This window comes from Lepidochelys olivacea (genome assembly GCF_965140295.1).
Source record: "Lepidochelys olivacea isolate rLepOli2 genome assembly, chromosome: 26".
NCBI classification, from domain to species: Eukaryota; Metazoa; Chordata; order Testudines; family Cheloniidae; genus Lepidochelys; species Lepidochelys olivacea.
The window spans coordinates 12,603,104-12,617,755 of record NC_140436.1 but is presented as its reverse complement, the minus strand read 5'-3'; the positions used below and the strand labels follow the sequence as shown (position 1 = coordinate 12,617,755).

The following is a 14,652-nucleotide window of genomic DNA, read 5'->3' as shown; positions in this document are numbered from 1 at the left end:
TTTGAAGAGTAAGGGTGTGTGAGGAGTGAGATTTTTCTCTTTTCTTCAGAGCAAATACAGTTTTCAATGCCTTGCAACCCCTTTGGTTGTCGTGACCCATGAGCTGAGAAACATTGGTCTGTGGATAGATAGGGCATTAGACTAGGACTCAGGAGATCTGGGTTCAATTCACAGCTCAGCCACAGAGTCCCTGTGTGTCCATGAACATGTCACTTAGAGCTGTCCGGGGCCTTAGTTCTCCACCTGTAAATGGAGATAGCACTTCCCTACCTCCCAGGAGGGTTTGGGAGAACAAATCCATTAATGATTGCGACATACTGCAGTGATGAGGGCCATATAAGTATGTAGGTAGGTCGATCACTGAAGTCAATGGGAGTTTTGCCATTTACTTCAATGGGAGAAGATCAGCCTCCAAAGGCAAACTGGGGAACACCCGGAATTTTTCTTACCTTCTTCATCATCATATCTCTTCCTGGAGTTGCTGAGACCTCTCTCACTCAGTCCATCATCTTCATCCATCATGACTGCACCACTAGAGGAAAGAGCTGACGGATTCAAGGGGGAGAATAAAGAAAATAATTAGAACATGGCTTTTAAGAAAAAACATTTTCATTTTAGATCAATAAGAGATTCTTTAGAGAGAGGCATTTGGCTCCACATCAGTGGTAAGAGACAATTATTAAAATTGTCATCTTTTTGGGGTGGGGCCAGCCTTTAGTTTTGTGTTTGTACAGCGCCTGGCAGAGTGGGGCCCAGTCCTTGTGCTAGATGCTCCTGCAATACAAATAAATAATAAATCAATACTGACGAAGGCTGGGGTATCCTGCCGACCCCCTGAGGTGGTTCTGCCGGATCTGGGCTAAGACATGTTGCTGGGGGACAGCGTGGAGGACATTGCTGAATAAAATATTTGCGTAACAGTAGTGCCTACAGACCCCAACAGAGATGGCGGCCATTGTGCTAGGCGCAGGACAGTCAGCTGGTGAGAGACAGTCCTTGCCCCAAGAACTTACAGCCTAAATAGACAAGACAGGCAAAGCATTGGAGAGAGGCAGGTCTCAAGACATTGTTTCATTCTGTGTTTGTACAGGGCCTAGTAAAATGGGTTGCTCGTCCATGATTGGGGCTCCTAGCTTCTACTGCAATGCGCATAAATAATTACAAAGGAAATATTTAATAAACAAGAGGCCTAAATTCACAGATGTGATTGGGTTTTTAATATTTTTGTAAGGGAACTAGCTAGGTTAGGAGACTTGTAATGAGATACAGAAGCTATCTGAGCTGTAGGGACCTGATCCAACTCCCATTAAAGTCAAGGAAAAAGGCTTGCCTTTTTATTACTTTTTATTATTTGTATTCCTGTAGCATGTAGGGGCTCTATCATGGACCTGGACCCCACTGTGCTAGGCGCTGTACAAACATAGAAAAAATGGTCCTTTTGATTCTCATTTGGGCTGCACCAGGCCATACATCACCAAATTCAAATGTGACTCATGGCAATGGGTGGTCAAAAGCCGTTGCTATCAAATGTTCATCTGGTGACTTGGGCAACATGAGGGTCTCAGCTCAGTTCCGAGCATCAACATCACAACCACTGATTAACTGGCTGTCTCAACAGAAAGGCCAAGAACCAGACAGGCCATGGAGACTGAACTACACACTCGCTCCTAGAGATAGTGACACATATGGCAATTTCCTGAAATATCTTTGGGAGAACTCATTGTGGGTCCGAGACTGTATGAAATTCCACTGGGGAGAGTGACCACAGCCCTCCAGGAACGAAGAACAGTGGCTGGAAGTGGAGGGATGATTAGGCAAATTTACTCAGGTTTTAACATGTCCATAGGGGCCCCGCCACCTGGAGAGGCTAACAGAGACGGCTTCAAACCAGATTCTCCAGAAGCCACCGGACAAAGAAAGGACTTTTGGATAAATAGCCTGAGTTTAAACTAAGGGCTCTTTTAGATCCAGCCAACAGACAGGACCTTTTGTCCAAGGCAGGGGCCAGGAGTCTCAGTCCTTAGGGAACGGTTGGAAAGACTGACGCCTGTCAGAGCCTGAGATTGGAGTTGGTGGGGGGTGGGAAATGCATGTTTTTTAGCAAGCATGTATGCTTTTAATATGTTTTAACTGTAATGATTTCCCCTTAAAAGCGCTCGTTTAGAAAGACCTGTGGGCTAACTTGTAACTGCTGGCAATTCCGCAGTGGGACTGGGAGACAGAAGGCCTGGGTTCTAGTGCAGACTTTGCTTTGAGACTTCTGGAAAGTCATTCCACCTCTCTGCCAAAGTTTCCCTCCCTCCCCCCCCCCCCCCAGCATCTGACAAAATGATACTGACCTCCATTTATGAAGTGCTTTGAGGATGAAAAAAAAAAAAAGTATTTAAAAAGTGATCTACAGATGCAAAGTATTATTGTCCTGCTGCTTCTCTTAAGTGGAATATGCATTTTCATCATGCACCGACACATTTTGGTAAACATTTGCCCAGCTTTTGCTCATAATTCTCACATACTGTCTTATTTTGAATGGAGTTTTTGCATTTTCATCAAGAATAATAATTAGTTTCCTAATTATCTCACCTACACTGATTGCCCTTCACACTTGATGAAGGCGAGAGGATGGTACTAGCAGTGGCAGTAAAATCAATGCCTTTCAAAGTCACTTTGAGAGTGGTCAGATAGCCAGCTCTGGGCTCTGAGTACCATTGCAAACTAACGGCCAGCTCTTGTTTTCTCAACAAAAGGCATAAAACATTATCAGAGCTGATCAGTTAAAAAAAAATAAATAACGATTTGCAAAATTAATAGTAAATAAAAGTACTGAGTTCAGGTTGTTGAGGGAAACATGGTCATGTTGTTATTCTCTATTTGCATACCAGGTATGTGTGGAAGTGAAAAATCTTTACAAATGATTATCTGTCCATATATTCAGACCATTATCCCAGTTTAAAAGCTGCAGTCAGCCAAACAGAATAACCCTGTCATTTATCATCTTATTTATATTACAGTAGCATTGAGAAGCCCCAACCAAGCTTGGGGCTCTATTGTGATCGGTGCTGTGCAAAAATCAATATTAGAGGTAGTCCTTGTCCCACGTCAGTGAATCAGGGTTTATTTACAGTTTTTGCACTGATTTAACTAAATCAATAGGTTTCTTTCTATTTAGTTAAACCAGGGCAACCCCCAAGGGTGGACTGATTATAGTGGTATAAAGATGTTTCCGATGGCAAGTGCGTCCACTGACTGAGGATGTTCTGCTTGAAGTGGCATTTCCCCATGTCAGACCAGGTTACAAAACAAGGGGCCTGCTCCAAACCCTATTGAAATCAATGGGAGTCTTCAAATCAACTTCAGGGCTTTGGATCGGGCTTGGTGCCCAATCTTGCTGCGACTGAATTAAATGGCCTAGCTTCAATGGGAGACCCTAAATGATTCCCTCTTAGAAAGCAGAGCTCTTGGTGTATTTTTGGGCTGAATCCTTAGATCCAGACTACTTCACTGTTACACAGGCAAAATGTCTATGGACTCTGTGGGTGTCTTTGCTTACATAAGTGCAGCTGGATTTGATCTTTGTATATGGCCAGGTCCATAAACAAGAACCTGGTCTGTCCATTGCACTTAAGGTACAAGTCAAGGGCATGTTACTAATAAAAAATAAAACTGTTTCTCATTCCTAGATATGGGTGGGAGTGTTCTCTAGATTATCTTTTTTTTTTTTTTAAAATTCATGTTGGTGGGCTTGGCCCTAAAAAGTGAATCAATTTCAACCTCCTGGAACCCTACCAAAACAAACCAGCATGACAGCCCAACACACCGAGAAACCCTACAAAAACCAAGCCATTCGGCCACCACTTATAAGTAGCCTCACAATAATAAGCCAATGAGCGCAGCCAAATATTCACCGTAACTGGAAAATTAAATTTAAAAAAAAAACAAACAAAAAGATAATAACCACACATCCCTTACAGAACACTTTTCCGCATAGATCTCAGGGTGCCTTACAAAAGGTGGATCAGTGTCATTAGCCAGAGCTGACAGAGGAGGAGCTAATGTCACAGTAGAGAACAGAATTTGGGTTTCTTGACTGCCAGCCTAGTCCTGAGCCATTGACATACACTGCCTCCCCAGTGGAGGAAGAAGGCTCAAAGTGTTTCAGATAAGAATTTTATTTAGGCCATAGAGATTAATAAATACATACTGCAACATTCTTAAAAAAAAATACAATTTATTGGGTCTGATTTTCAGGATGCTGAGACGCAAACTGCTCAGTTTGGGTACTCAGTCACCACAACTATGTGCGCCAGATTGGGTGTGTATCTAGCACCATTTATGCAGATAAACACCCTCTTTTGGATATACAATTGTGCACACAGTGAGTGCTCAAACTGCACTCGTGCAAATGCAATCTGACATCAGGCCTTGATTTCATGAAACTAAGGTTATCTGGTTATATTCCAGGATTTGAAGTGAAGATGGGAAAGTGATGTTAGAAAATGTGTGATGGGAAACAATCACAGGTACCGTGAGGAACAGAAAGGGTCCAGCCAATATAAATGTCAGACTAGGATTTGGGATGGGTGACTCAGCTGATAGATAAGAGAACCTGAAACCGTGACAGCCCCTTCTAGCTCACCCTCAAAGAAATCCCGACAATCTGAAACCAAGCAACCACATAAATAAGCTTAATCCAAATCAGAATTTACTCCTTGAGAAGTGAGAATAGTCAGAGACTATGAGGTCCATAAGGGACTTGGTTATGGATATCAATTGTATATGGAAGGTGCTCAGATACTAGGTGATGGAGGACCATATAAAACCCTAAGGCCACTTAAAAGCTTTGCTGGCATAGCTATGTTGGTTAGGGGTGTGATTTTTTATTTATTTAAGACATGACCTAGCTATGCCTGCAAGAACCCTAATATATGCAGTTACACCAGAAAAAAAAACCCCAAAAAACACAGACAAAAACCCACAGATTTTGCTGATATAACTTATTTTGTTTGCCGAACCAGGAAAAGCTACACAAACCAAAGGATTTATTTTGCTACTACAATTGCATCTACACTAGGAAGTTTTTACCACTATAGCTATACTGGCAAAACTTTTAAGGGTACATAAGAACAGCCATATTAAGTCAGACCAAGGGTCCATCTAGCCTAGTGTCCGGTCTTGTGACAGTGGCCAATGCCAGGTGCCTCTGAGGGAATGAACAGAGCAGGTAATCAAGTGATCCATTCCCTGTTGCCCATTTCCAGCTTCTGGCAAACATAGGCTAGGGACACCATTCCTGCCCATCCTGGCTAACAGCCATTGATGGACCTATCCTCCATGAATGTATCTAGTTCTTTTTTGAACCCTGTTACAGTCTTGACCTTCACAACATCCTCTGGCAAAGAGTTCCACAGGTTAACTGTGTATTGTGTGAAAAAATACTTCCTTTTGTTTGTTTTAAAGCTGCTGCCTATTAACAAGACAAGGCCAAAGACAGAAAGGAAAAGGCAGCGATGGGGCATGAAAGGAGGGCAAAGAAACAAGTGATAGGTACCAGAGATGCAGAAGGGAGTGAAAAGAATGGACTGGAAGGGTAGACTTCTTATACCATATATAGTGTACGAAATAACAATCCCTTCTAAACCAAAAGGTAAATCAAGTCTAATTCCATCCTGGGGTCTTCAACAAACCATCTGAGCTTAACTTTTCTGATCTATGATGTCTGGTATTAGGATGTGCTGCCATGAAGTTGTGCTCTTTCTAAATGCCTTTTTGAGTAGGGAGTCTTCTGAAGGGACACATTTTGCATCTCTGCAAAGGGCCCTTGTTAACATGGCCACCAAGACTCTGGTAAAACAGGAACAAATATAATCTGCATCCTGATTGTATGCGGCGTTATTCTCTTGTCCTTTTCTACTGGTTCACTAAGAGATAGATCCAGACAAAGCTGTTTCTATGGTCTGTTCTACACTTATCGGCAATCTGGCGAGGATGATCTCTTTCACATGTTTTATTTTTCATGGGTCCTTTGGTGACTGAGGAGTCCGATCTTTGAGCCACAGGCTCATTGGCAGACATTGTAAGTGGTTTTGGAAGATGGGTCGGGCCACGATCGCTCCATGATGGTTGTCTTTCCTTTCTTTTCCAGTCTTTTTCTGCAACCAGGGAAAGGCAGTTTTCCTCAACAGTGGACGTTCCCTCTCTGACAAGTCTTCCCCAGTTATCCCCCAGCGTGTGGCGTCACTTATACCAACATAGCTATACCAGTCAAGGATGTGCAAAAAAAAAAAAAAAAAAAAAAAAACAACACAAACCCCTACACCTTCTAGTGACTCAGCTATGGCAACAAACCCCCTAGTGTGGATGTAGTTATGCCATTAGAAGAGAAAAGGAGGACTTGTGGCACCTTAGAGACTAACCAATTTATTTGAGCATGAGCTTTCGTGAGCTACAGCTCACTTCATCGGATGCACACTGTGGAAAGTGTAGAAGATCTTTTTATACATGCTTTGCTCAAATAAATTGGTTAGTCTCTAAGGTGCCACAAGTCCTCCCTTTCTTTTTGCGAATACAGACTAACACGGCTGTTACTCTGAAACCTGTCATTAGAAGAGAGTGTTTGTCGGCACAGCTAATGTGGTCAGGGAAGTGATGTTATTGTACTGGCAGAAAAAACCTTCTGTTGACAGATGCTGCATCTACATTAGGCAGCTAAAACACCTTCTGTTGACACCTGAGGCCCCTACACTGGGGCCTATGCTGCCACAGGCACTGTAGTGTAGACACAGCGGACTATAAGTATTCTTTAGAGAGATTCATAATTAAACACATGTACATCTACTGCCCACGAAGACGTTTCGGGGAATGTTGCGAGCAAACGAAAAAGCGGGCGTGACACAATGGAAAATGCTTCTCAAATATGCAGGCTAACCTGCTGTATCCATCCACACTGCCACATTTGGAATGTTTCTACAGATCTAGATCCACGTGCGCACGCAGATATTTTTGTTAGCTTCAGATGTTTTAATCTCAATGTACAGAACTTTATCTGCTTATACGGTCTCCATCACAGTTGTATCCGAGCCCTGGCCTCTACAAAATTACAGCATGTCAGTTTAACTACATCACTCTGGGGTGTGGAAAAATCCACATGGATTATAATGACCGAATCCCCGGTGTAGATAGCTTGATGGGAGAGCTTCTCCCATCGAAGAAGCTACTGCCTCTCAGGGAGGAGAAGTACATATGCCGACTGGAGAAGCTCGCCCTTCGGCATAAGTAGCATCTTCACTATGTACACATCGGTGCCGTGCTGTAAGCGGAGAAACCCCTTGAGTAGCTGCCAAGCATTTCAAAATAGAAATAACGTTCTCTCTCCAGCTTCCAAGCCTACGGGAGAAAAACGCAGTTCAATAGTAACTACTGATTATCGCCTTGTTTTAAACATTTGGAGAGATTCCCCCAGCATGAGGCTGGTGCTCCTAGAGTTTCTATTTGTACCATAGAAATATATAAACATTGGGGAGGGGAATTTCCTAGCGTTTATGTGCATGAGTAGAATTTATAGACACTGACAACAGGCACTCTAGCAATAAAAAGAGAGAGAGAGAAAGACGGAGACTCTTCAGATTAAAATACATAACATCTAAAAGTCACTCATATTCCACAAGAGCATTCCTTAAAAATCGTGACAACTATGCGATAGATTATTGTAGGGCAAGAGAAAAAAAAAACATTACTTTTCTTAGAGGAGCTGTCATCTTATTACACACCAAAATGATACAATTAAGGATAGAACACCAAGAGCAGTGAAGCAAATCCATTGAGGACCCTGGGTATTCACTCGAGCGGCTAGCCCGTGCCACCATGGCTATCATTATTCAGGCTAGCTGGATCAGAGCTAGCTCAGGTGTCCCTACACATGCTGCAGTCACACCTCTGACTGCAGTGGAGACTTACCCTAACACGCGCCTTAGTTGAACTTGATTACACAGATGTTACTAACCAGCACTGTTTGGACCCACAACATTCCATAAAAGAGCTCTAGTTTTAATAGGCAACCTTACCTTCTAATCCCTTGAAATGTTCAAAACTAAGCAGAAGGGGGATGTCCAGCAGCCGATCTGCAAAAGCTCTAGGATGAAAGAGTCCTGGGTGCTGCAGGGTGAGGAAGCCTAGTTTGTCTTGACAGAGAAAACTACTGATGAAAGCATGGTATTGACTTCTAATGTCAAAGGCGCGAGTTAAAATGTGTTTTGCGCAATGTTGATTGACTTTTAGAGCGGAGCAGCATCACACCACATCACAGGACACAAATAGATCTCAGTGGAGGATGTGACATGCGAACAAGCGAGGACCTAGCCTTGTACAAATCATAACAACAAATGAAGGGAAAACCAGCAAGAGCATAAAAACAGAGCCATCAAATTCTAACCTGGTCCCTCTTCTGTGCTGCCCCGGGCATCCTGTCTTGGGTGCATCAGTCTTGCTTAGACTGTCATTTTCCCCCCTTTGGACAGTAACTGTCTTCATTTAGCGTTTTGTACAGTGTAAAATACGCTATCAGCGCTTAAGAAATGATCAACAGTAATAATAATGAAGCAAAGTTGTACTGCACAGGATGGTCCAATAAAACCTATACACGAAAAGCCCCACTGAAGTCTATGGCAGCCTGATCAGATCAGGCTCATGGGCTTTTAGATTATAGTTACTTTTTAAAAATAAAAACAGATAATTGCATTGCAGGCCATTTAGCAATCTCCGAATTTTATCTTTTTTTGTGAAATGTTCACAAAATGAGAGCTTCCACCCCAACTGCCCCCTGCAAGAACACCCAACTTTGAAATGCAAACAAACAAAAACGATTTTCACTGAAATTGCATTTTGAAAAGTCAATAATTTTGAAGGTTTCACCGGAGTATCAAACCAATTTTTGCTGAAAAGGGGCCCAATTTCCACTCCCTAATGGCCTACCAAAAGAAATAATGGAACTAACATGACATTTCTGCCACCACATTATTCACTCTGCTTGCATGTTGCATCCCTTCCCTCCCACTCCGTGTTGTTCTTGTCTATTCAGATGAGAAGTTTGGTTCTTTGGACAGCACCTAGAACTATGGAGTCCTTGTCCATGACTGAGGCTCCTAGGCGTCCAAACAACAAATAAAAACCCTGATTTAGGATAGCGGGGCTAAAAATAGCAGTGTAGACACTGAGATCAGAATGGAGCCTCAGCTCTGAGACCCTGCGAGACCTGGGCTCCGAGACCTTTTAGCTCCAAAGGCTGGGCCCTGCGAGCCTGAGTTAGCTGACCCAGGCTCTGAGGATCGGTGCTGAGGGGGTTTTGATTGCAGCATAGACATACCCTAAGCGTCCGCAGGATCTGGCCCTTTCAATTAGGCTTCTGTTCCTACATCACTTAGATGCCATGAAGGGACTGATTCTGCAAGGGGCTGAGCACCCTCAACGCATACAGAGTTCAATAAGGATGGAGGGCACTCAGCACTCACAGGATCTGGAGTTAAACACGCCGTTGTGAAGTCCAGTCTCCTGAATTGCACAAATAACGGTATGAATTTTAAATGATGATGTAGGTGCAGCCATACCAGTGACAGGGCCCCTGTCCTAGCAGAGGAGGGACTCCCGAAAAACCAAGCTGAGAGTAACCTCTGCCTCTGCTCTCTCTGAGGCAGGAGAGCAGGCGCTGAGAATGAACTGCTGTGTGATGCAGGGCTTTGCGGGCGTCCATCAGCTGCTTGCAATGGCTGCAAGTCTGGCCCCACTGTGATATACGGAAAACCACTGCCCATCAACCCTTCTCTGTTTGAATGAGGACCTTGTCACTGCACTGACTGCACAGAGGTCTGGACCAAAACCACGGATTAGAACCACCGCCTAAGATCTTATGTTTGTTGGGACCATTAGAAATAGGGACCAGCTGGAAAATTCAGATCAGGGCTCTGATTTTTAACACCCTAGAGTTCTGATGTGTTGAGCTAGTATTTTTCATTTGGGTTTCTCTCAAATGGAACCGTGCATTTCCAATGGGCTTCTGTCCTAAATCCTCCATGGATTCAAATTCTGATCTCAGTTTTGAGTTTGTTATGATCTCGCAAAATGGGTATGTTTCATATGGCTTTAGGTTTTCCTGAGATTATTGCACACATCCCTGTGCTTTACATGGAGACATCCATTTATATGCACACACATACACACACAGATTATCTGAGCTGTCCAGTTTTATTTCACGCCTGGGCTGTTCAGATCTACTTATCCTTTTAACATGAAATATCAATAAATCTACATCACAGCTGTCAATATAGTTTCTGGATAGCTAGTCACACTGGTAAGGAGAAACAGGAATGGGAAGTGACATTTTGCAGCTTAAGATAATGTGATAGGGGCTTTCCCAATTCCTTTTGGGAGATTATTCCGCACTCTCTTTTCCTGATATTTGGCTTAAAACTTCTTTTGCTTAGTATCATCCCCCTGGTGATAGTTAAACACCATCCTGCACCGTTTCGCTCCCTCCTGAGTGTTTTAGCCCTTCCAACACTTGTATACAATTTTCTTGGAATTGTGTCCTCAATGGAAAATGAAGATGATCCATTTCTAGAGACAAAACTGCACAGTAATCAGGAATAATCCTGCATTCACTGGGGGGATGGACTTGCCTCTTACTCCTAGATACCTTTCCCATCTCTACTTTCTATGGTTCTGGTATTCTAAAGGCTAAAGCGGCGGGACTAGGAGCCAGGACTCCTGGGTTCTCTTTCTGATTAACTTTTCTGTACCAAATCTGTAGCATTTACTCACTTCACAGGAAGAAAAGGAGTACTTGTGGCACCTTAGAGACTAACAAATTTATTTGAGCATAAGCTCTCATGAGCTACAGCTCACTTCATTGGATGCTCATCCGATGAAGTGAGCTGTAGCTCACGAAAGCTTATGCTCAAATAAATGTATTCATCTCTAAAGGTGCCATATGTACTCCTTTTCTTTTTGTGAATACAGACTAACACGGCTGTTACTCTGAAACCTGTCACTTCATAGGGATGTTCTGAGTCTTAATTAGTTTTTCCTAACGTGTATAGTGCCAGGGATCTCAAAACAAATTCAAGCCTACACCCCAACCCCGGTTAGTGGTCTCACAATGATAAATTGCATCTTTAAACAGTTTGCAAATCCATCTCTCTGGAGACTCCTTACATCCCAAACTTCCGACCTGCTTTGAAAGGTGCCATTGCAGAAAAACCAAACCTGGCCCCAAACCATTTCTTTACTCCTCATGTGGATTCCTCCCCACCCTATGCCCTGAATTTATATTGATCTGAGGTGCAAGATGGGTCCTGTATCAGTCACAGGTTTAAGGTCCAATATCATTAGTTTAAAGGGCTGGATATCCCAAAGAAGAATCCTCCCTTTGCACAGCATTTGTTTCTAACCTTCGTAAATTGGAAAGCATCAGACTAACACTGACATTCTGGGTTTAGGTCATTTAAGAGTTTCATTCATTATTTTTAGATTACTGTGGCCCCTACATACTGCAAGCAAGATCAGAGCTCTATTTCTTCTAGATGCTTTACATTCAAGCTGGTGAGGAATTTTTCAGTAAAATGCTAATTTGTTTAAACCAAAACTTTTCATGAGAGTCAGTTTCAACAAAGTTAGGCATGCAAAAAGATTTTCAAAACTTTTTTCCAAATTCTCGAAACATCCCATTTTGACATTTTCTAAATGAAACATTTCAGTTTTCCAGTTCCAAATATCTTTGTTTTCACATGTACACTAATTATAGAACGTTTTTAAATAGTAAAAAAAAAAAAAAAAAAATCAAATATTTAAAAATGATCAAAACTAAACATTTTGATTGAACTCCCCCCACCCCCTTCAGATTTTCAGTTTGTAGAAGTTTTCAAAACTTTGATTTTTGGTCCCAATTTGGGCTGGAAAAAATTTCTGAAATCTCAAAAATGTTAATGGGATAGAGAAATCATTTCCTGTCAAGCTCTCCTGCGTAGACACATAGGAAGACAGTGTCTACACCCCAAAGATTTTACAAGACAAGATGGACAAATGGTAGGAGAAAAGAAATCTCTCCGTTTTGTAGATGGGAAACTGAGGCACAAGAGAGGAAGTCATAGAATCATAGAATATCAGGGTTGGAAGGGACCTCAGGAGGTCATCTAGTCCAACCCCCTGCTCAAAAGCAGGACCCATCCCCAATTAAATCATCCCAGCCAGGGCTTTGTCAAGCCTGACCTTAAAAACTTCCAAGGAAGGAGATTCCACCACCTCCCTAGACAACGCATTCCAGTGTTTCACCACCCTCCTAGTGAAAAAGTTTTTCCTAATACCCAACCTAAACCTGCCCCACTACAACTTGACCAAGGTCACAGAGGGAGTCTCAGGCAGAGGTGGGAGTTCAATCCAGATCCCCCAAGTCCAGTTCATCGCCTTAACCACAAGACCAGTGCTCCACACCCCATTTTGAACTCCCTGCTAGCATGGAATCTCAATTGCTCGACCTCAAGTTAACCTGGACACCGAGAATTCTTAGTCCTTGTCTATAACAAAGTGACAATATGCAACAGTTCTGCCCCCAGAAAAATGCTACATACTAAATTACAATGCAACCATTTTTATTAGTAGATTCTTTTTTAAAGCGCTGACACTAGGATTTTGAGAAACTCCGGGGACTCCAGCTCACTTTTAGTGCCACTGAAGCTGCACCCTGTTTATGCCAAACGTGGACCTGTCCCTTTGGCTGAAGGACCAGATTTCTCTCTGAATTGTATCTTAAGAATGGTTTAGTGAAAAGCAGAAGGAGATGGTATTCTTCCTGTCCACAAGATGGTACTACAGCCCCACACTTTCCCTCACCGCATGCCATGCAGCAATGGGCTGTTGGTGCAGTCCACATCATTACTCACTTTACCTTGTGTGTTTTTCAGGCTCCATTTTTCTTCAGCCTTTGTGAAACCTCCACATTCCCAGATCTCTCCATGGCAGTCATCTCACAGCTGGGCCTCTCCGAGCAAGCGCCTGGGTGAGCGCTACTGAAAAGGTTACTCCTGAAATGTTAAGGGGAGAGGGGGGGGAAAAAAAAAAAAAAAAAAGTCACATAGCTCATAAAAATGTCTATAAATTGCTTTTGAAAAGTACCTATATGCCTGAGAGCGCAGACACTTTCCTGAACACAATCCCATTTTTAAAAGCTGTAAGTATTACTATTAATCTTCACTGGGAGAAATTACCAAATTCTAAAGGGCTCTTTAATCTAGCGGAAAAAGGCAGAACAAGAACCAATGTCTGGAAGCTGAAGTCAGACAAATACAAACTAGAAGTGAGGTGCACATTTATAGCAGGGAGGATGACTAACCATTGGAGCAAGCTACCAAGGGAAGTGGTTTACTCACCATTTCTTGCTGTCTTCAAGTCAAGCCTGGATGCCTTTCTAGGAGATATGCTAGAGCCAAACACAGGTTATTAGGCTCAGCACAGGGGTAACTGACTGCAGTTTAACGGCCTGGGCTGTTTAGATTGTCCCTTCTGGCCTTAAATAATAAATCCATAGAGTTTACGTACAAACAGTGTACTCATAAAAGCAGCATCTTCATGCTCAGCAGATCTGCCCCTTACAAGTGCTGGGTTTTTGCACTGGCTCTGCACAGGGGTGAGTTGCTCTACCCAGCTGAGTCACTTCTGCTGATTTTAATGAGACACAGATGCTTGCCTTGTTATCCCTGAGCAGCAGCTGCAGCTATCGGAGGGTCAGCTAGATTCTCAGCAGGCTCATGCATCAACCACAGAGCAAACAGCGAGGGTCGGACTGCAGAATCTTTATCCCTGCCAAAAATGTAAGCAGCAGCAAGAACAGTGTCGGCTTTTCAGAGTCCAGGCTCTGTGTCAGGGCTAGCCCTTAGAAAAATCATCCTTTGTCTTATAAGCTGAGTGAATGCAATTGGGAGAGACTAATATTTGAGCCCCTTATCTGATTCATCACATGTTCTGGTTTCTCCTGTCTCTAACCTGATTCCTCCCTTACCTATGAATGGGATTGCTGTGGGAACTCCACCCCTCTCTCCATTCAGACACTCCTCTTAAGGGCAGGGCTCTCCTAACTCTGTGCAATTAACACACACTCTACTTATAATCACTGTGCAGAGCTTAATATTCCCTTCTATTTATACTGCATATTCCATCTGAAGGATTTCAAGATTTCCGGAAAGTCAGCTCTGTCCTTCTCCCATTGATGCCTCAGGAGTTTTCCCTCTGACTTTAATGGCTTGCAGGCCTGTAACGTACAGGGATAGCATCCCCATTCTCCTGGGCCCCACGTAGAATGCAATCTGCGGCTTCACAAAGGAACGCACCATTTCCCTTCCTGACACGTTATTACATACACTGTTACTGTCCGTCCCCCCTGGCTGTTCTTACAGACTTATGGGTAGGTGACTGCAGGAGAGGAGAAGCAGCCAGTTGGGTTTCCTAGGGCCAGCCAGTTATTCCGGGACAAGGATACTCCTGTCCCACAGAGCAACAAAGCCTTGCAGAAGGGATAGTGCCGTAGCTATCTTTCAGAGTGCCTGAGCTTGTCAGGAGAGAGAACACTTGTAGCTGCAACCAGGCAGGAGTGTTGCCATCCAGAGACTGATGCCC

The 14,652-nt window shown here is 43.2% G+C and overlaps 1 protein-coding gene across 1 annotated transcript in view; it reads right to left on the bottom strand.

Moving 5' to 3' along the window:
• SLC4A5 (solute carrier family 4 member 5) overlaps positions 1-14,351 on the bottom strand; it is a 126,141-nt gene extending 111,790 nt beyond the window's left edge. Inside the window, exons 1-3 of the mRNA XM_084615364.1 lie at positions 13,410-14,351; positions 12,929-13,064; positions 450-545 (exon numbers count right to left, since the gene is read on the bottom strand). Coding sequence (XP_084471490.1) covers positions 450-522 — 73 coding nt within the window. The 5' untranslated portion in view covers positions 523-545; positions 12,929-13,064; positions 13,410-14,351. The remainder of the gene's footprint in view (positions 1-449; positions 546-12,928; positions 13,065-13,409) is intronic.
• Between the last annotated feature and the right edge of the window lie 301 nt (positions 14,352-14,652).